This window comes from Etheostoma spectabile, chromosome 3 (assembly GCF_008692095.1).
Source record: "Etheostoma spectabile isolate EspeVRDwgs_2016 chromosome 3, UIUC_Espe_1.0, whole genome shotgun sequence".
NCBI classification, from domain to species: domain Eukaryota; kingdom Metazoa; phylum Chordata; class Actinopteri; order Perciformes; family Percidae; genus Etheostoma; species Etheostoma spectabile.
In genome coordinates this window covers 17,627,192-17,648,757 of record NC_045735.1, presented here as the reverse complement: position 1 = coordinate 17,648,757, position 21,566 = coordinate 17,627,192, and the positions used below count along the sequence as shown (strand labels likewise).

At 41.8% G+C, this 21,566-nt stretch overlaps 1 protein-coding gene across 1 annotated transcript in view; it reads left to right on the top strand.

The window, feature by feature from the left end:
• Nucleotides 1-21,566, top strand: part of cadm1b (cell adhesion molecule 1b) — a 184,193-nt gene that overhangs the window by 144,972 nt on the left and 17,655 nt on the right. The window contains exons 8-11 of the mRNA XM_032509691.1: nt 231-389; nt 2,476-2,572; nt 2,839-3,011; nt 20,303-20,353. Coding sequence (XP_032365582.1) covers nt 231-389; nt 2,476-2,572; nt 2,839-3,011; nt 20,303-20,353 — 480 coding nt within the window. The remainder of the gene's footprint in view (nt 1-230; nt 390-2,475; nt 2,573-2,838; nt 3,012-20,302; nt 20,354-21,566) is intronic.

Genomic DNA, 21,566 nt, shown 5'->3' with positions numbered 1-21,566 from the left:
CGTTAAAAAAAGGAATTCAAATGCTATAAGATTAATTGAAACACCCAAAAATTCAATGAAAGTAAACATTACTTTTACCTGAAGAATCATCCATGTCAAGTTTGGGCAATTTGGTTGAAAGAAATCCAAATTTCAGATATGAAACACTTAGAAACGGGTCAAGTTGACCCAAGGACAACACAAGGGTTAAGCTGTAACCCCCCCCCCCCGTTTTTGTGATGTTTTTCTAGGGGAGACAACCGTTGAAGAGATGTACGACAGGATGTTTACTGTCACCAGCCAAGTAAGATTTTCTGTCACTAAAGAGGATGATGGAGTGCCAGTGGACTGCATCATTGACCACCCTGCTGTAAAGGACCTCCTGGCTCAAAGACACTTGGAAGTGCAATGTGAGTGACCTAAAGCTGTACTTTTTCAAGCCAAGAACATAGGGCTGCTCAGTTTAGGAAAAAATCATAATCACGATTATTTTGATCAATATTGAAATAATGATTATTTAACACGAGTAACCTTTGGATATAATGGATAGTGTCCAGGGTGTAATCTTTTAGTGTTCTTTATCTCACAGAAACAGTCTTTGGATCGGAATAAAATTTGTTTTACTGCTGCGAGTCGGTTCAGCTTTTAAAGATAATACACATAACTTTTCACAGCTACAATTCAAAATACATAACACAATGTTGCATCACACGTCACATTTTCCCTCACTATGACCACTACTAGCCTACTGTCATTACTAAACACTGTACTACAATTTGAACAATAATGTCGCCCTCAGTGGACTTATTTACTAGCTACCTAAGGAAAGATCCAGCACATAGACCGTACCTTAGAATAACGTTACGTGACTCATGTTTTTAACAAAAACAGTAAATTCTGAGGGAACATTACTATGTTTTCATGTTGGTTTTGAGCCGTAGTCCTACGCACAAAGCTGGAAAAAGTTTTAAACAGTAAGTGAATACAGCGTGTCAGGGAAATACAACGTCTACTACAGCGGGGGGGGGCAGAGGGACAGCAGGGTTAGCTAACGCTAACTTTTCCCAGACAAAGGAGTTGGTTTGGCTTCTTTTGCTCACCAAACGCTGCTGTGGCTGCCCTCCTTCTGCTTCTCATCTTTACTGAGTTTTTAAATTCCAGTGGATGCACACAACTTGCCCCCCCCCCCCCACTGCTGAGAGTTGTTATGGCTTCGGGAGGGGTGGGTATGCATGTGCGGATGTGCGCATGCCATTCAGAACACAAGACAAAAGTGTTCTGGCAAAACAGAACATGGCAAAATAATAGTTTTTTCTCGATTATGCTATTTTGGAGATCGTGGGGAGCAAAAATTGAAATCAAAATTTGATTAATTGCACAGCCCTACTAGAACAATACTAAAGGCCACATAGACTGTGCCACAGACTCTGGGATCTTTTGGTAACATTTGCCCATTTCAAACTCTTCTGATAATTCAAATGGTACCCACTAACAAAACCAATCACAGCTTTTTAAAGTAAAAAATAATAACAATATTCAACAATGTTTACAGTCAAACAGTCAAATTTGGGAAACTTGGAAATGGACTAAATAATTACAGACAGAAGAAACTACGCTGCTGACATCTCAAAAAGCAAGTAACAGAGACCGGGTCCTTTGACAGTCACAAGCACAATTATGCTGCATGGAGAGAGTCAAAATATTTGGCTTAATCAACCTCTAAGGGAGACATGTACAAGTTGGTTTAGAGCAGAAAGGCGTTCAAGTATGAGTTCCTCTTTTAGCCAATCAGATGGATTGGCTGCAAATACAGACGAAGGAGGACGCGTGGCGACGGTGCGGGACACACCGCACAAACAAGGGCGACAGTCGTTCACCATCGGCCTAACTTGGACCAACAGCCACCCAGGGCCCTAAGATGTCATAAGAGACCCGGGGTATCCTCTGACCATCAGATCATATATTTGATGATCAGTGGATCATATAGTCCTGGTATTCTAGTCTCACAGCCGACTGGTGCCTTGGCCCATGAGAAACAGTCAACACAAAGGACAAAAAACAACTTTTGCTTGCACGTCAAACAATGTTTAGGTCTTCTTTAAATGGTGAATTGATTGAAGAGGTAATACAGGTTGCCTTACAGTGTAAAACATCAAAGAAAGGTTAAGGTAGCCTTTTGTAGTCTGTCGTATATTCATTTTTTCCAGGTACACTGTTTTGTCTGACCTTTCAAGGAAAAAGAGAAACCTTGAATGAAACCGCTTGACATTTTGGTAATCTTTGGTTAGCATTGATAAGAAGAAAAGAGAAAAATTCTGTAAGGTACTGCAGACTTATTGGATGTCTACTGAGCACATTGGATAATCGTTTCATCATCCTCTTTGTTTCCCTTTTGGCTGTTAACTTTTGCTTTGGCTGGTAGGTGTGAGGGAAAAGCCAGTTTTGTTATGACTCAAGACATTGGAGTATTGTAAATATCCAATCCTTTCTTTCCAGATAAACCAGAAGTGAAGATTGTGGTGACATATCCTGATGGTTTAACCAGAGAGGGTGACAATCTAGATTTGACATGTATCGCAGAAGGAAAACCACGGTGAGTACACATCCAGATAGACACACTTCAACAGTTTCATACTTTAACTGTTTATCCCTTTTCTGCCAGTCAGATCACTTCCTTAAACTTCCCATTCCATCGTACCATTTAAGTGTTTCCACTTGTTTGCATGCTGTATAAAGCACATCATTAGACAGGGCCTGCCTATGGCCCTCCTCAGACAATGTCAGATTTGACCTTTATTTCAGATTTCTAGCGTGGATAGAAAGCGCCTGAGTGATGTGTGTGATATTTGTGTTCCCCAGTCCCCACCAGATCAACTGGCTGAGAGTAGATGAGGATGTGCCGCCTCACGCCGTGGTCACCGGCTCTGATCTGTACATCGAGAACCTCAACAAGTCCTACAACGGCACCTATCGCTGCGTGGCATCCAATACTGTGGGAGAGGCCTACGACGACTACCTCCTTTATGTATATGGTAGGTATCAAGCTTCCTTGACTTTGTTGACATGCTGCTTAATCACAAAGACTCATTCTCCCAAAATGCACCACAGAGCGCCACAGGAAGTCATTCCTGCCTGTGGCCATCAAGCTTTATTACTCCTCCCTCTGAGTGTCTGACACACACACACTTAGTGAGATTCAAACTAGACAATATTATCTGTTTTGTGCAGTAGCACTGGCTTGAAAATTGTGCAATACTCTACTGCTACCATTTTTATTATTATTATTATTATTATAACTGTTCACCATTACAATTCCTTAATTATGTAAATACCGTTTCATAACATTCCTTTAACTATGTAAATACTGTGCATATCCACACACCTTATATTTCTTAATTTACATTTCTACATGATATTTATACTATTTGTGTGACTGCAACACAGAATTTCCCTTCGGGGATCAATAAAGTATTTCTGGTTCTGATTCTGATTTGGACCTGATGTTTAAATAGCCTTCATCACTCTTTTACACTCAGTCTCTACTGTTGATATTATAAGGTTTACAGGCATAGTCAGGGGATTGCATTGAACTATAAGAATTTACTACAGCGTTTGTGCAACAAACAGCATCACATTTCAAACGTATAGGGGTGTAAGCCATTATTGAGAGGAACAGGGAGCTTGAAATCACAGAGGGTGGCTGCAATTGACAACTCCACAGAGCTCTGAATTCATGTTGAAGATTTGCAAGAAACTATAGGATTGGATAGGTCGTTGACTTGGAATACGGCTTGTCAGGAATCAAGTCATGGGCTGTGATAAATCACAATCGCAAATTTAAAGTGTTATATCTTGTAAGGAAGAACTTGATGTCCACAACATCCAAAATCCTTCGAATGTTTAATGCAAACAAACAGGCATAACATCATTGCAGTTTACGAAGCTACTTTTTAACATGTCTACAGCTAGCAACAACTTCTTCGGTCTCTCCTGCACCTACCGACAACATCCTGTCAGCCTCACATTCAGAACTTAATGTAATAGCGCCTCCTTCTGGGACATTCCGTATTAGCAGCTAACTTTGAATACAGGATAAGGGAAATGAACTAGTATTCTTCATAAGTAAGTAATTGAGATATTACAGTTAGGATACCACATCTCCCCCCGTTTTAAGTTAACACCTTATTACCTCTAGAAAGAAACACTGGTGTACTACAAAGCACAATACGTAACCTCTGAAATGACATAAAATACTTGGAACATAAAATTATACATATATATAAACATTCTTCTTTTTTTTTTTTTTTTTATAAAACTAGGAAGGTTCGTCCTTCCAGTGAGATCAGAGCGCATTGTTGCTCTATTTCTGGAAAAGATCTCACTCTATCTAACAAAGTCTTTGAGGTGTTCAGGTGAGCGCCTCTCTCGCTCGGAGCGTCGCACCACCGGTGCAACAGGCAAGTCCGGTTGGACCTGAGGATTTGGAGCCAGCTGAAAATCTGGTGGCGCAACAAGAGGAGGTTCTCCTCGGTCATCCAAACTTGTAGGCAAGGGGCCCACCAAACCTCCACAGTGTCCAACACGGTCTCCTCTTCATTCTCAGACTCCATACTGGGAACAGTGTCAGCCAATCTAGCTCTAACTTGGTCCACGTGCCTTTTTATGGTTTGACCACTTCCAACAATCACTGTATACGACACTGGGCCTGATGAGCTCTGGATAACAGCAGGGTCCACTTAGGCCCATAAGAGTAGTTCCTGACAAAACAGTATCCCCAGGCAAGAAACTCCTCACTTTTCTGTTTGTGTTTTGGGGTCTGTTTCTGTTTCAGCTGCTTTTGCTGCACTTTTGATTTCACATCTGGCATGAGCAAGTCAAAAGTTGATCTGAGCCTCCGGGACTCATCAGCTCTGCGGGTGACAAGCCTGTTGTTGCATGGGGTGTGATGCGATAACTGAACAGAAATCTTGACAACCTGGTTTGCAACGTATCACCCTTCATCTTCTTCATCCCCCCCTTGAAGGTCTGAACAGCCCTCTCCGCCAAACCATTGGAGGATGGATGAAATGGCGCTGACCTCAATGACGAATGCCATTCTGCTCCATGAAGGACTCAAACTCTGAGCTTGTGAAACAGGCACCATTGTCCGAAACCAACTTTTTTGGCAGTCCAAACACACTGAAACTCTGCGCAATTTCTCTATGGTAGCCTGGGATGTGGATGACTTCATTGGGTAGATGTCCATCCACTTTAAAGTGAGCATCCACAATAAGCAAGACATTTCTCCTGAAAGGCCCCGCATATCCACATGAATTCTTGCCCTTTGGTGATTCGGGCCCACTCCCATGGGTGAAATGGTGCAGTAGGAGGAGCCTTTTGGTGTTTTTGACACTTTTCACCACTGCACTTCCTTTTCCACATCTGATCCATACCTGGCCACCACACAAAGATTAGCAAGACCTTTCATTCTGACATAGGGAGTGTGCCTGGTGAGCAGTCGCAGTACCCTTCTCTTCCCTTTGTGGGTATGATTACTCTAGCTCCCCAAGAACACACCCCGTCTTTTACACTAAATTTCCAATCTCCGTTGGTGATATGGCTTTAGGTGAGCATCTGTCTTCGTGGGCCCAAACCTTTCAGGACATTTTCATAAATTTTGGGGGACAAATCACATCCTTAGCTGTCCAGCGCTTTATCGGGTTTTTGTGTCCACTAGCTTACATCAAGCAGATCCATCACAAGACTTGCTCTTTTGCCGCTTTGTCGTGCCTGTTTTGACATAGGCAGTCTGCTCAATGCGTCGCTTGGCGTTGTTTTTTCCTGGTTTGTACACAATTTTGTACTATAGGCATGAGATGCACACCCATCTTTGCACTCTCGGGGAACCCATTTGTGGAATGGGCTTTTCCCCATTAAAGAGGGGAGATAAAGGGGCTTATGATCAGGTAGATAATAAGGCCTTCCATACAGGTATTTGTGAAACTTCTGAATACCAAACTAATCGCCAACCCTTTCTTTGTCCAGCTGTGAGTATTCTTTCAGCAGGGGACAATGTGCGTGACATGAACCCAGGGTCTCCACTTCCATCATCCATCAGATGTGATAAAACAGCGCCCACGCCGTACGGTGAAGCATCACCATGACAGTATTAATCAGGGTCGGCTGAGTAATGAACAACACTTCTGCTGGTTAAGCGGGGCCCTGGATTTTTTGAAAGCTTCTCCTGCTTCTTTTGCCATGCCCAGCTCACTCTTGTCGTAACAGTTCATGCAGTGGACTAACAGGGTTGACAAGTTGGGAAGGAATTTATTGTAGTAATTAGCAAACCTAAGTATGACTTAAGTTCAGTCACATTTGTGGGAGTGGGACCCTCCATTATGGCTTTCACTTTCTTCTTTACAGGGGTGAAGCCCCTGTGCGTCCACTCTGTGTCCCAGATACTCCACTTCTTCTTGCGGGAAAAGTGCACTTTTTTCCCCTTTAAGCGCAACCCAGCCTCTTCTAACCTTGTTAACACTGCTGTTAGTTCTCCAGATGATCTGCCTCATAAACTCCAGTCCCCAGTATGTCATCCAAGTACACTGCCACCAGTGGAATCCCCGCATACCCCTTTTGGGTCCTCTGGAATATGGCTGGTGCGGAAGCCCCCCCAAAGGCGTCTGTTGTACGTGAAAAAATCCTCGATGTGTGGTTACTGTCAAGTATTTTTTTGACTCATCATCCTGAGTATCTGCTGGTACGCGTGACTCATACCCAAACTTGGAGAACTTTTTCCTCCTGTCAGTGCTGAAAACAGGTCCTTACTCTGGGTATAGGATATTGTTCCAATGAGGAAACTGTATTCACAGTGAGCTTGTAGTCTCCACATAATCTTACAGTTCCAACGGGTTTCAGAATTGGAACAACCGGTGCTGCCCATTTTGCATATTTCACTGGTGTGATTATGCCCTTTTTCCAACATCGGTCTATTTCGTCCACTTTCGCCCCCCATGGCGTAAAGGGACAGACCCCGGGACGGAGAATCTTGGACGCGTAGCTTGTACATGGATGGTGGCTTTTGTTCCTTTCAGGGTGCCCAGTTCCTTTTGAACACATTCTCATGTTTACTCAGCACTTGCTGTAGGGTTTTCTTTTCTGTGTCATGTGCTGCAACTGTTGGGGCTTTTTGTTTTGAGTTTTATTTCCTTCCATTGAGATGTATCTCCTCCAGCCAGCCCGCCCTAGTAAATGGGCCGTTTCCTTTAACCACAATGAGGGGCAGTTTTTGTCTTGCTGCTTGTATTTAACCCTCACAAGGGCTGCCCTATCACAGTAACAGGATCACCGGTGTTTAAATCTCCAACGGATTTAATTGGCCTTTAAAAAAGGGATTTTTGTATCCTTCCCAGATTCTGGAATGCATTTTCATTCATAACTGTTAGACTACCGTGTTCAATTTCAAAATTAACACCTTCCCCATTCAGTTCATCTCCACCGTAGGGTCCACTTTCTCAGGTGTACTTACTCATGCGTCCCAATCTGACTTTATGCAATTAAGGGTAAATGTGTCGTCGTCTGAGCTATCACTTTTACTTCCACCCTGACTTTCTTTCACTTTAGAGCATGGTAACTCTTTCCTTTCTTTGAATCCGCAGGTTTCTCTTTAACCTGATTCTGTGCATTTTGCTACGGCAAGCTCTAGCAATGTGCCCTATCTTTCCACAAGCATGACATTTCACTTCTTTGTACTTGCAGTCTTTTGCAACTGCTTGGATCCCTTGCAACGGTAACACTTCTTGTGCTACACTGAAAGTACCCGCTCCCGTGGGCCGTTTTTGACATTGAAGGGCTTTACGGGTTTCACCCGGGTTTTGCAGATCCTGTGCATTCCTATTTGCGGTCTCCGCTGCCCCAGCAATTGCCAATGCTCTGTCAAAAGTTAAATCAGTTTCTGCTAGAAGACGTCTTTGAATCCTATCATCATTTATTCCACACACGATGCGGTCCCTTAACATCTGCTGTAACGTGTCACCGGATTTGCAATCCTGCGCTAGCCGACGTAAAACTCTGCCACTACTCCATTACGGATTTATTCTGCTTGCGATTACGGAATCAAACTTGTATCTCTGCACGATTTCACTCGGGTTGGGATCGAAGTGATTTTTTCAACAGGGTTACCAGTTCTGATAAGTTTTAAACTTTTGGCTTTCCTGGGCTGAGGGGTTACGCATCAAGCTGTATGTCGATGCTCCCGACGCTTATGAGTATGGCTCTCTGCCGATCTCCCTCGTCAATCTGATTGCTTCAAAAAACTGCTCCATATTTCACAATACTCTTCCCAAGTCTGGTTTCTTGGATCAAACGCTGCTAGCGTGCCAAAAGTAGCCATCTTGTCACTTTTAATTCCTCTCTCCCTTTCCCGCCGAAGAAAAATCCCGGCCACCTGCAGCTCCGACTCCAATGCCACTCAATCCACCGGCATCAGGCCCAAAAAAATTTTCCTCGTCGCCAAAAAATGTTATCTTTTTAAGGAAGAACTTGATGTCCACAAACCAAAATCCTTCGAATGTTTAATGCAAACAAACAGGCATAACATCATTTCAGTTTTCGAAGCTACTTTTTAACATGTCTACAGCTAGCAACAATTCTTCGGTTCCCCCTGCACCTAACCCCAACATCCTGTCGCCTCACATTCAGAACTTAAAGTTAATAGCGCCTCCTTCTGGACATTCCGTATTACAGCTAACTTTGATACAGGTAAGGGAAATGAACTAGTATTTTCATAAGTAAGTAATTGAGATATTTCAGTTTAGGATACCAATAAAGTACTAGGATTTACATGTAAACCTGCAGTGTATTGTAATAAATAAAGCATGACAAGCTTATAAAGGATTTTTAAAGCCGATACCAATACAAATATTTGGTTATTATATGATTACACTACCGTTCAAAAGTTTGGGGGCACTTGAAATGTCCATTTTTGAAGGAAAAACACTGTACTTTTCAATGAAGATAACTTTAAATAGTCTTAACTTGAAGAAATACACTCTATACATTGCTAATGTGGTAAATGCTATTCTAGCTGCAGATGTCTGGTTTTTTGGTGCAATATTCCATAGGTTATAGAGGCCCATTTCCAGCAACTGTCACTCCGGTTTTTTAATGGACAATGTGTTTGTCATTGGCTCAGAGGCTAATTGATGATTCGAAAACCCTTGTGCAATATGTTGACACTCTGAAACAGTTTAGGTCGTTACAAAGCTACAAAACTGACCTTCCTTGAGCGATTGAGTTTTTTGGAGCATCACATTTGTGGGGTCACTTAAAAGCTCAAAATGGCCAGAAAAAAAGAACTTTCATCTGAAACTCGACAGTCTATTCTTGTCCTTAGAAATGAAGGCTATTCCATGCGAGACATTGCTAAGAAATTGAAGATTTCCTACAACGGTGTGTACTACTCCCTTCAGAGGACAGCACAAACAGGCTCTAACCAGAGTAGAAAAGAAGTGGGCGGCCGCGTTGCACAACTGAGCAAGAAGATAAGTACATTAGAGTCTCTAGTTTGAGAAACAGACGCCTCACAGGTCCCCAACTGGCATCTTCATTAAATAGTACCCGCAAAACACCAGTGTCAACATCTACAGTGAAGAGGCGGCTGCGGAATTCTGGGCTTCAGGGCAGAGTGGCAAAGAAAAAGCCATATCTGAGACTGGCCAATAAAAGAAAAGAAAGATGGGCAAAAGAACACAGACATTGGACAGAGGAAGACTGGAAAAATGTGTTGTGGACGGATGAATCCAAGTTTGAGGTGTTTGGATCACAAAGAAGAATGTTTGTGAGACGCAGAACAAATGAAAGATGCTGGAAGAATGCCTGACGCCATCTGTTAAGTATGGTGGAGGTAATATGATGGTCTGGGGTTGCTTTGGTGCTGGTAAGGTGGAAGATTTGTACAGGGTAAAAGGGATTCTGAATAAGGAAGGCTATCACTCCATTTTGCAACGCCATGCCATACCCAGTGGACAGCGCTTGATTGGAGCCAATTTCATCCTACAACAGGACAATGACCCTAAACACACCTCCAAATTGTGCAAGAACTGTTTAGAGCAGAAGCAGGCAGCTGGTATTCTATCGGTAATGGAGTGGCCAGCGCAGTCACCAGATCTGAACCCCATTGAGCTGTTGTGGGAGCAGCTTGACCGTATGGTACGCAAGAAGTGCCCATCCAACCAATCCAACTTGTGGGAGCTGCTTCTGGGAAGCGTGGGGGTGCAATTTCTCCAGATTACCTCAACAAATGAACAGCTAGAATGCCAAAGGTCTGCAATGCTGGAATTGCTGCAAATGGAGGATTCTTTGACGAAAGCAAAGTTTGATGTAAAAAAATCTTATTTCAAATACAAATCATTATTTCTAACCTTGTCAATGTCTTGACTCTATTTTCTATTCATTTCACAACGTATGGTGGTGAATAAGTGTGACTTTTCAGGAAAACACAAAATTGTTTGGGTGACCCCAAACTTTGAACGGTAGTGTATATTGTTTTTTTTAAATCCAGAAACGCGTTACAAAACATAAAAAAATGTCCCTAGCATTAGTTATTTGTAGTTATTTTTTAGGGGTTCGAACTAAAATAATATGATAATACTTTTTTTTATTGTCACAACAGAACAGAGGAACATCAAAATGTATTAAAGTTCTGATAAATAAAATGTATAAAAATACAAACTTAAGATATGAAACATAAAGTCCTTTGAACAAAAACACAATAACAAAAAAAAATAGTGTTTCCAACAGGGACAAACTATGCAACGCCAACGCTCATAACATGGTTGACAGTCCGTTTTTATTTTTTTAATATTCATTTATCAGAATAATTTATTTGTCATTAGAAATGATTCTGATGCATGAATCGGCCATTATAAATGCCGATACCGATAGATTGGGAAATGCCTAATATCGACCGGCCGATATATCGGTCGGGCTCTACTTTAAAGAAACATATTCTTCAGTTATAATACATTAGCATGTACTCAAGTGTTCAATAACAATATTTATTTGTTAACTAAAGTTTCATAATTACTGTACAGGCATGACAGTGATGTCAATTTTCTAATCTAAGGCGTGTCCAGACTAGAGATGAGAGAGAGAGATGTATCGCCTCCGATACTGCCCAAAATGCAGTATCAATAACAGGAATTACTGGAGTTTATACACCGATCCGATACCATGTAATAAAGTCCTAAAGAACATCTATGTTAAAGTACTTTATTTCTGTTCTTTTTCCGTTATAACTGACTGGAAAATAAAAGAAAGTTCTGTGGCATTCCCTGTTTGAGAGTTTAACCCGAGCCAGACCGACAACAAAGATAGAAATCATATCACATCCATACAGGGATAGTATACAGTTGTTGAAACATAATAAAATATATGACACACTGGTATTGGCTCAGTACTCGGTATCGGCCGATACGCAAGTTCAGGTATCAGAATCAGTATCGGGAAGCATCTCTAGTCCAGACAGACCCAAATCTTGAACTATTCCTTCATAAAAACAGGAAACACTATTGGCTATTAGGTCTAATGTCAGAAATTGAACTCCAAACAGTATTTTTACCATAACAATGGGCTTTGGTTCTGTTGACTTATATTGCCGGGGGTTGAATTTCAATGTGTTTTGCAGCCAACCATTAAAGGGCAATAAAAGGGCCCATCTCTCCCAGGACTTGACTTTAAATGCAGCAGGCTGTATATTCCCCTTGGTTTAAACCTCAAATGCAGCGACCACTACGAATCTCTCCTCACTGAAGCTTGTCTCATACCTTAAACCAGACTGTCAGTCAACACAGTCCTCAATAACCATTAACAGAAATCAAAATAAGGGAGGGAATTTACTTCACACATCACACAAAATTCTGAAAGATTTGAAACTGGTTTTGCAAAGAACTCGACTGTAGGTGCACCAGGCATCTCTGCACTTGAAAATCCCCAAAGGGGGGACCAGCAGGAGGTAGACTAACTGTTTTGAAATCATGTAACGTGACGTCAGTGAAGTACACACTCCTCGGACCTTAATTTCCTATTTTTGGTGGCTGGCAGGGGTGATGAGGACCAGGGAAAAACTAAATTTGCAGCAGGTGCAGCCATCGCTGGTGAGTTTAGCTTTCCCTCCTTGGAGCGCTACCTCCCTGCTGTTTAGACGAGCATTTTGTATTGTGCTCCCAAGTTTCAATTTGTTTCTGCCTGTGTGCCAAAAACACTGCCTGCGAGTGACTATAACCGAAAACCAGGAAGGGTGGATCTGCCGTCTAGACCCAAGTCATATGTATAAAAATCATTTCTGCATTCCCAGTGTGTAATTATGTTAAAATTGATTAAGTGTTCTTCCTAATGTTGTGCAGCGTCTTGATTGCTTGAAAGGCTTCACGTTAATTTAACATATTCACAGCATATTTAACACATTCCCATTGTTTAACTTTGGTAAACACTGTGAGGAATAGTAATATTTCTTGATGTTAGGGTTAGATTAGAGTTTGCTTGTCCTCCAAGCAAACTGACTAAAAGATGTATATCTAGTCACAGCAAATCCACGATGCATGAACTGAGGCTCAGAACTTAAATCCCCCCCGCTCTCAAAACTGTGTGTTCGAGCTTCACTGTGCAAAATGCTGTTTGCCGAGAGTTTGACACGAGGAGGCTGTTTTCACGTTCATCTGCAGAAGGGATTACAGTTCTTGTTTAGTTTTAGAGCACGGTTTGAAGACATCACAACTAGTTTGATGGGCGAGCTTGGCCCAGTACGCAACTTAATCACGGAAAGGCTGCGGATCCACTCCGGAGACGGAGGTGGAGTCATTAGGTTTCCATTAAAGTCAATGTGTGTATTTTCACTGACTGCAGAACGGCTTTGACCCGACTCTGTCCCAGCTCCGGCGGTCCCCAGCCCTCCGGAGCAGATACCCAGAGCTTCTATTTTTGCCGGACGCCGGAGAGCTCCGCAGCAACTCGGCACACGGTAGATAGCGCGGGACAGGAAGTCGAGCACAGAAACATAATTAAAACATCCGGTTAAGTTTTAAAATAAATACACCGTGCTCACGCCAGATCATTTTTCCCTACACTACACCTTGGATTTGTCATATTGGGCGGAGACAGGCCTGAAGTCAACAGGTCAGAGGTGTTAGAAACTACATGTAAATGTAAATGGACTGTTCTTATATAGCGCTTTTCTAGTCTCAACAACTACTCAAAGTGCTTTTACATCTACAGGAACCATTCACCATTCACATACATTCACACACTGTGGCCGAGGCTGCCGTACAAGGTGCCACCTGTTCATCAGATGAACACTCACACATATTTACGCTCCCATGGCACAGCATCGGGGGCAACTCGGGGTTCAGTGTCTTGCCCAAGGACACTTTGACATAGGTCTGCAGGGCCAGGGATCAAACCACCAACCTCTCAAACAACCGCGACCGCTCTACCACTGAGCCACAGCTGCCACATTCTGTTATATCGTGTGATTATACGTGAATTAGCGAGATCTCGTGGGTCCCCGTGACTTCAGCTGTCAGTCATGGCCGCAGCCGTTCCCCAACAAATCCGGACCTGGATGGCGGAGCAGTTGGTGGAAATCCAGGGTCAGGAAGGAACTTGTTTTGATGGAACATTTGCACCCTGCCAAAAAAACACAATACACATACAATATTGAATCAAGATAACCATTAACACAATAAAGTAACATGAGCTACTTTCATTAGCTGATACATGGTTAAATGTAATTGGCTCTTACCAGTGTATTGTCGTGTGTACTTCATTCACACTGTATATAAAAACCATACTTATCTTTTTAGTTTTATTTGAATATGCATATATAGCATCTAAAGCAGGGGTCTCAAACTCAATTTACTTAGGGGCCGCTGGAAGTAGAGTCTGGGTTTAGCTGGGCCGCATCAAGTATTCCAAAAAAACCCTCTATTTCCTCAAAAAAGGGCGCGGAACTGCCGGTGCTTTAAACCCCTAGATCTGATATGGATGGTGCATTTCACAACAACAGACATCACATTGTCAAACCTCAGGCATTTGCCACAAAGGGTACTTAGCTAGCTTGACAACGGTTACACCGCTGTCACGAGACTACGGTAGCCCATAAGTGACATGCGCAATGACAAAAAGTTTCAGAACCGCCACTAACGCACTAACACTTAACTTTGATGTCAAATAGGGGGCCACAAAATATCATCCCGCGGGCCGCAATTGGCCCCCGGGCCGCGAGTTTGAGACCCATGATCTAAAGCATATATATAACTGTATATGTATATAGTGTATATAGAACTGTGCACCTTAACCCCCCCCCCCCCTGCCAATTTTTTTCTTTTTTCACTCATTTTATTCCATGTTGTTCCATCTCTTTTATGGACCAAAGTATGGTGGTGGACTGGTAGCTGGAGAGGTGCCAGTTCACCTCCTGGGCACTGCCAAGGTGCTCTTGAGCAAGGCACTGAACCCCCAACTGCTTGGCGCGATTTTGCATGGGCAGCCCCCTCCCCCCAAATCTGACAGCTCTCCATTTAGTGCATGTATAGGTACTGGGCATGTGTGTGTAATTTGTGTAACAACAGAGTGGAAACATTCCCCTTGAGGGATTAATAAAGTATACATTATTAGTATACATTATTATTATTTTGACACTGGAAAAGGAGTTGCTTTTAATCTCGTTGTACATGTGTATAATGCCGATAAAAGGCATTCTATTCTATTCATAGCAATTTCCCACCATTTGGCCCCAAAATGTCCGAGTCAGATAGCAGGTTAAATCCCATAAACATATTCTTTGTAAATCTTTACATGATTTACAGACAGAACCGAGCAGGCCTGCCTTGTTGAACGTTTCATATATTCGTCAAAACTTGCCATTTTCGGTGTCAAATATTAGCTTGCTAGCTCGGGGGTGGTTCTTGTGGTTTCCCGTAGCGACGGGATTTTGACACACCGAGAGCAGCAACGGAGGGGCAAAGGCCTCTTCTGTTAGACTTATCCTGGCAATGTACTGCTTTATCCAGACTATGCTAAAAGCATGGACTATAAAAACATTGTGAATATTGTCAATTGTGAAAGCTGCAGGTTTCCAAATAGCGATATTGTTTTGATTATTCTCAGTCTGCTTGTTTAGCTCGTGTTGACAGCCATGAACTGTGTGTGGGGGAAAAAAACAGCAATTTAACATTGTTGTTTTTTTTTGTCTGGCTGGCAAATGTTTATGGCAGTGACTGAAAAAATGTGCATTTATGGAAATAAATGCATTCGTAATGGTTTAAACGTCAACGCCATTCCATCACTTGTGGGGCAAGCAGTGAATAGGATTTTAATGGAGGGATAAGGTCTAGGGCCGAGGCGTCTGAAAAACCTGTCAGAGGCAAGAGAAATTAAAGAAGGAAAATAGGGAGTGCTGTGGGTGCAGGACTAATGCAGTTTTGTGTAAGACGAAACTTGGAACTGAATTTCTACACCTGGAAAGTTGTCTACTCAAGAATAACCATGTAGGGTTTATGAATGTTTTATAACCTGGGCTTTAGAACACAGAAGGACCTCACTAATCCAAATCTGTCAGGCTCAATGCATTCAGAGAACACTGGCAGTTTAGTTTTTAGTTATGCAGTAGACCTGCACGATTCTGGGAAAAATAGAAATCATGATTTTTTTTAGCTTAGAATTGATATCACCGTTCTCTGTCGGGATTTTTCTCTTATCAAGTGTAATGTTTATTGCACACATGAACCATGACAAAACAAAACAAATTGGCAGATTCCAAACAGATATTTGTTTTGGCACCGATAGCACAGTGCTCATCACCACAAGCATGAAAACACAGAGGCTTCGATGAAGAGAAGGGAGAGCACTGCAGCGCTCAGGAGCTCGTTAAAACCTATTTTATATATTATTTATATTTTCTGGGTTTAAAACTCACACAAGAAAGTGTTTGTGATGCAGTCGGCTCGTAAAATTGAAGAAACAAGGTCATAACAAAAATAAAAATTTAATTTTTTTTTTTTTAAATTAAATTAGATTTAAAATTTATTTATTATTATTATTATTATTTTTTTAATTTAATTCTTTTTTTAAAAATTAAATTCGATTCAAAATGTATTTATTTTATTCCTTTTTGTTAATTTAATTCTTTTTTTTAATTTTTTTAATAAAATCGTGATCAGAGTGAATGAAGATCGCGATTACCGATTAATTACCGATTAATTGTGCAGGCCTACTATGCAGTTATGCAAAGATGCAAACATACAGAGGGCATACAGAGGGCACCGCACACTATTGAGACCTTTAAAAAAGGAATAAAAACATTTATTTTTAGCAGAACTTATGAGTTTTAACCTTGCAAAACAATGTTGTTGCACTATTTATATGTATTTTAAACTGATGTTTATATCTTGCTTTTATGATCTTCCCTGTAGCACTTTGAGGTCTGTCTTAAATGTAAAGTGCATTACAAATAAAATGTGTTATTATTATATTATTATTATTATTTTCTGACACGCGTGACCTGGTCACTGTGACGTAGCTTTCCCTGTGACTCTCCCGACTCTGCCGCCCCATGGTTATTCATCATCGTGCTCTGCCAGGCAGATGATGACACCTGCTTGTTCCCAATGGGCCATACTGATCACTTCCAAACAAAAAGGGACAGCGTATGCCGGAAAATGACTCACTCAAGGCCGACTTAGTCAAGCTATCACAATTTAATTCCTAATTGTTTGTGCAAAAAAATTCCTTCGAAACAGAGAGTAACCGCGCTTTCTTTCAGATTTTTTTTTTAATGAACATTATGTTATTCTCAAACACGGATCTTTAAAGTTTTAATACAATATTCTTATAGTGTTCACTGAAGTGCCTGTGGGCATTTAGGAGCTCATGAGTGATGTGTCTAATGCTGTTAAATTCAGCGGCTCCATGCTGCACCCCTATCACCTGCATGAATGAATGAAAAGCAATGGGTGGCAAATGTCCTCTGGTCCAGAATAAAAAACAACTATCTTTTCTACCTAGAGTATATCTGCTATTAGAGATTGTGCCTTTGGCTTTGACGTCTTCAATTAGTAACTTCCTATCCACATATTTTACCAATTTCCATTATACACAGTTTCTCTGGTGTGCAAGCGTTGGAAGCGCTACGACTCCAGCTCGCTATAATGAGACACAGGAGATTGGTAAAAGGTGCTAATAAACGTGTATAATTATGTCTGCGACTCTCTCTCCTCTTTTCTGGGGGAATGTAATGCCACACAAAATCATGTTGTGGTCCATGTGAGAGTTTGTTGGCCCAGACTAATCATGCTTTCTACAATGGTTAAATTAGTGTGTGTGTTCTGCAGCATATTGATCTTGGTTGAACTTCTCAGTAGCAAAGCATGACTTCAATCTGTCCACCACTGCTATCCTGCCCACTAACTTCACATTTTCCTTACAAAATTCCCATTTTCCTCTGTTTTCTGGCATTTTTACAGTTTTTTTCTTTCTTTTCTTTTAATTGAAGAGCTCTTGCTCCTGTTAAAGCCATCCCACACCTGTCAAAAAACAAATTGTCTAAGCCACAGCATGCAACAAATAGCTTTATTTTAATGAGTTGTTTTGTTCTTGATAAATATTTGCTTGTAAGAATTGTTGATAAAGCCAAGCAGAATTTTTCGTCAATTCTCTTTCATACTGCTGCTAGTCCTTTGGGTTCTTTCTATTTAAAAAAAAAGACTAATGACTTTTCACAGTGTGACAGCTCAGACAGGTGTTGAGGCCGATGTAAATCCCCATCAAATCAATTCCTTATGTGTGTATTGTGGCTGGACGAAAGGTTAAGAAAGAGGCTTTCCAAGCTGTTCTCCACGTGGGTGTGTCTGCTGTGAATTGTGCCCACTGGCTGGTTTGTGGTGTGGGAGACAGCTGACCAGAGAGAGGCCTGTCTCTCTCACACAGGTGACCTGGTGCCATAACTCACACACACACTGCCTGTTGGTAGGTGAACTATGCTGCTATTACCACCACGGTTTAGCCCACGCTTGACTTTTTGAGCTATAAATCCTCCATGGACAAGAAGTCAAAGATTGACAAGCCACTGGAAATCCGGGCTTCATCTGGGTTTTGACACAGCATGAGCAGACAGGGCTCATGGGTCTCCATGTTCTTATGAAAGGCTGTTGTGAAACTGTCCTTGTGATTCACACTGATTTCAGCAAATGTGCAACGTAGTGATGAACAACTTTCAACACATCAGCTTGTACATTAGTTTTTCATGATATCAAGTCGATAAGCTACTCCACAACAACAACCACCTCTTTTACCGACATTTGCCCCTTGTTTTAAAAAAAAAACAACTCTACAAGACTTCATGTAAATGTAACTTTTAAGCAAGTGAAAACAGACAAACGAAAGAAAAGCTAAACCTCGTCCCTGCTGTTGTGTTGGCAGGCAGGTTTAAGCAGGCACGGGTAAACAATTTCTCCTACATTGTTTCACTTTATGGTTCAATTTTCTCATATCAAATTCCTCACTGATACAAATGCTCCCTGAAAATATGGCCTCTCCAAAATACACTCATATTTCAGCCCCCATAATGCTGAGCCCAGAGTCATCCAGCCTGGAAATTGCCCATGGAGAATTCTTGTTCGCCTGGATATTATATGTGCCACATCCTATCCCAGCCTTTGTGAAGACCCTCTTCACTGAATGGCCAATTTCCCTCTTCCAGACGCTGACATTTCAGCTATCAGACTGCCTTCGGTCACAGGGAAAGAAATCTTGCCCACCCCCCTCTTCAAATACTGTCAGAAGAGAATCTCTGCCTGATACCTCCGATAGCCCCCTACCACCATCAACACCACCTCGGCCATACACTCCATCCCCGGCGGCAACATTATGCTGTCCTTGATGTTTTATCATTAGTTTGGGAGTATGTGGTCTCCTGCTGCTGTTTTTTGATGGAGTGCAGACAGTAAAGGCATGGAGACAGCCAACCAATTTCCCCTGCTGCGACTCTCCCACAGCAAGGGGTCGTGCTATCTTTCCCCTGCACCAGAGCCAGGCATATATTCCCCTGATGAGGAAGCTTTCAGCCCTCCTTAGTACCGTAGCATACCTGAATTGCCCTCCATTTTGTCTTTCTGTATATTTTGTTTGGGGGTTAGTGACAGGCCTAATCACTCCAGTGTGGGGTGGGGGATGCTGCTCGGGGCTCTGCTGTGCTCCAGCGGGAGACCACTGCAGTTTGACTTAATTATTGCGAGAGACTGTGGAAAATATCAATACCTTTCCATAATTGCCAGGAATTATTATTCATAGTTAATTAGAAAACGTATTAAAAAAAGAAAATAGCTTAACGTAATATCATGTAATACAACCCCAGCCCACTGAAATGGCTTATAAGGCTGGCAGGCATGGCTCTGTGGATGGCAATGGCGTTCTGTAGGTTGGTCTGTGGGTCTCTCCACCACTGTGATCCAGACTAAAATACCTTACTAACTGTTGGATGGATGGATATATATACAAGGGATTTCGGGGATCCCCCAGCTTTTCCTCTAGCACCCCCTAGACGTTGACATTCTTGGTGTTTAGTTTGCATCTTTTGAATGGATTGGCACAGGCCTTTGTACAGACATTAGTGGTTCCTAGATGATGAATCCTAACGACTTTAATGATCCCGTGATTTCCTATAGCTCCACCATGACATTGACATTTCCAGTATTAGGCTAGAAATCTCATCAACTCTCTGGTTTATTGCCATTAAGTCTGGTGCACACAATGCTGCCCTTTTTCCATTTATTGGCATCCTCAAGTCAAAACTTTGATTTGTTCAAGCTGCAAAATGAATGGCCTTCCCTCCAGCCTTAAATGCACTTTGCATGTAGTGCCCAAGCACAAATGTTAGCATGCTAACATACTTGGCTAACATGGATGAATGACAAACACTTTACCTGCTAAACAACAGCCCCTTCAGTCAGTACTCGTTACGAAGCTAATTACTTTTTCACTTGTTCTACCACACACTCCCCGTGCGCACACATGCCGGCCCTGCTATTCTCTTAAAGAGATGCACACACCAACAGACAAGTATAAACTTCAGGCCACTTAGGTAGGCTACGACAAAAGCTCCGCGTGAACCCTCTGCAGAACCACAAATCCTGCTTTAGTCCCTAAAAAATGAACTCACCCCAGAAGCTATGCTCTAATTTTCTTTATAGCACAACTCTTCATCTATTTTCAATGACCTTTGTCTATTTCTTTACTCTTGACTTCCTTTATTTCTTATACATGTTCTTTATTTTTTTTTACTCTTTTCATCTAGATGCTCCCACTACTATCCCCACACCCACCACCAACCCCGTCAACACGCAAGGTACTGTATGCCCCCACTACTGTCCCTCTCAGCAATCCTGTGTGTTTGTGTGTGTGTGTGTAAGCTTGCATGCACGTGTGATCAAGTAAGAAAGAATGAGGGCCTGTACCTAAGGCTAAGGGAGACTGTGGATGGCCACTTTTAATCAGACAGCGCTGCTGATAGGTGACACTAAGGACGGGCAGCGCACGGCTGTCAGAGACACCTGTCACAGCCCTTTGCAGTCCCATGTTTGATGTGAGAAAACGTAGAGACTCTGCTTTGCTGTTCTGCTATCTCCTGAGCATCTGCGGCTACATCTCAACCGGCCCATCCATCAAATTATAATGGCCTTTACATCTCCCCTACAAATGCCAGTCACATCACCAGCCAAAAAACATCAATAACTATTTTCTCAAAGACATATGAAATGAATTAAAGGCAGTTCATTTTGGGTGTTTATAGCAGAGCCACCTTTTGGCATCTATTTTAAACCTTGATTAAGCGCTGTTGCAAAAAAAATATTTTAATATTAACCATTAAAAAAAAACAAAAAGAATCGCTATTATTTCAAAAGCAGCGCTAAGGCTAGACAGATGGCGAGGCAACCTTGGGAGTTGACATTTGGATATGCCAGAATGTGACATTTCGATACAAAAACTATCCTTAAAGAATAGATCGGTTTATCAATAGCTGCTTTAGAGATACGGCAACTTTGGCCCTTTTGTTATGACCACTCTGCATTTCATACAGTCTTGAACATGTGGATTGGCAATACACACATAATAAGTTTGAAACTCGGTGTGATACTGCATCAGCAGTTCCACTATTCTAATTTGGTAGCTTTTAGATATCATTCATTAGTACAAATCAAAATTTGATCAAATAAAAAGGCTTTTCAATCTTCCAATAACGTGTTTGTGAATTATGTACTCATTTATCTTAAAAGATAGGGTCAGTGGTCAAATAAATGGCACTGTGTGTTCATTTTTGTGAGGTTTCATGGGTTGTTTGTTGTGGCTTTGTCAACTTTAGCCCCCTCCAAAAAGCTTTAAGTAGCTTATTTGGGGTTCCCCATTTCATGCGGCCTGTATGTGATCATTGTACCTCATGAAATTGTTTTTAAATATACAATGACGACGAGTGAAATAAACATTGCAAGCAAGCAAGCAACAAGACACAACTTTTCTCCACTGCATGTTTTTATTTAGCTTATGTTTGAAACTCCTATCCA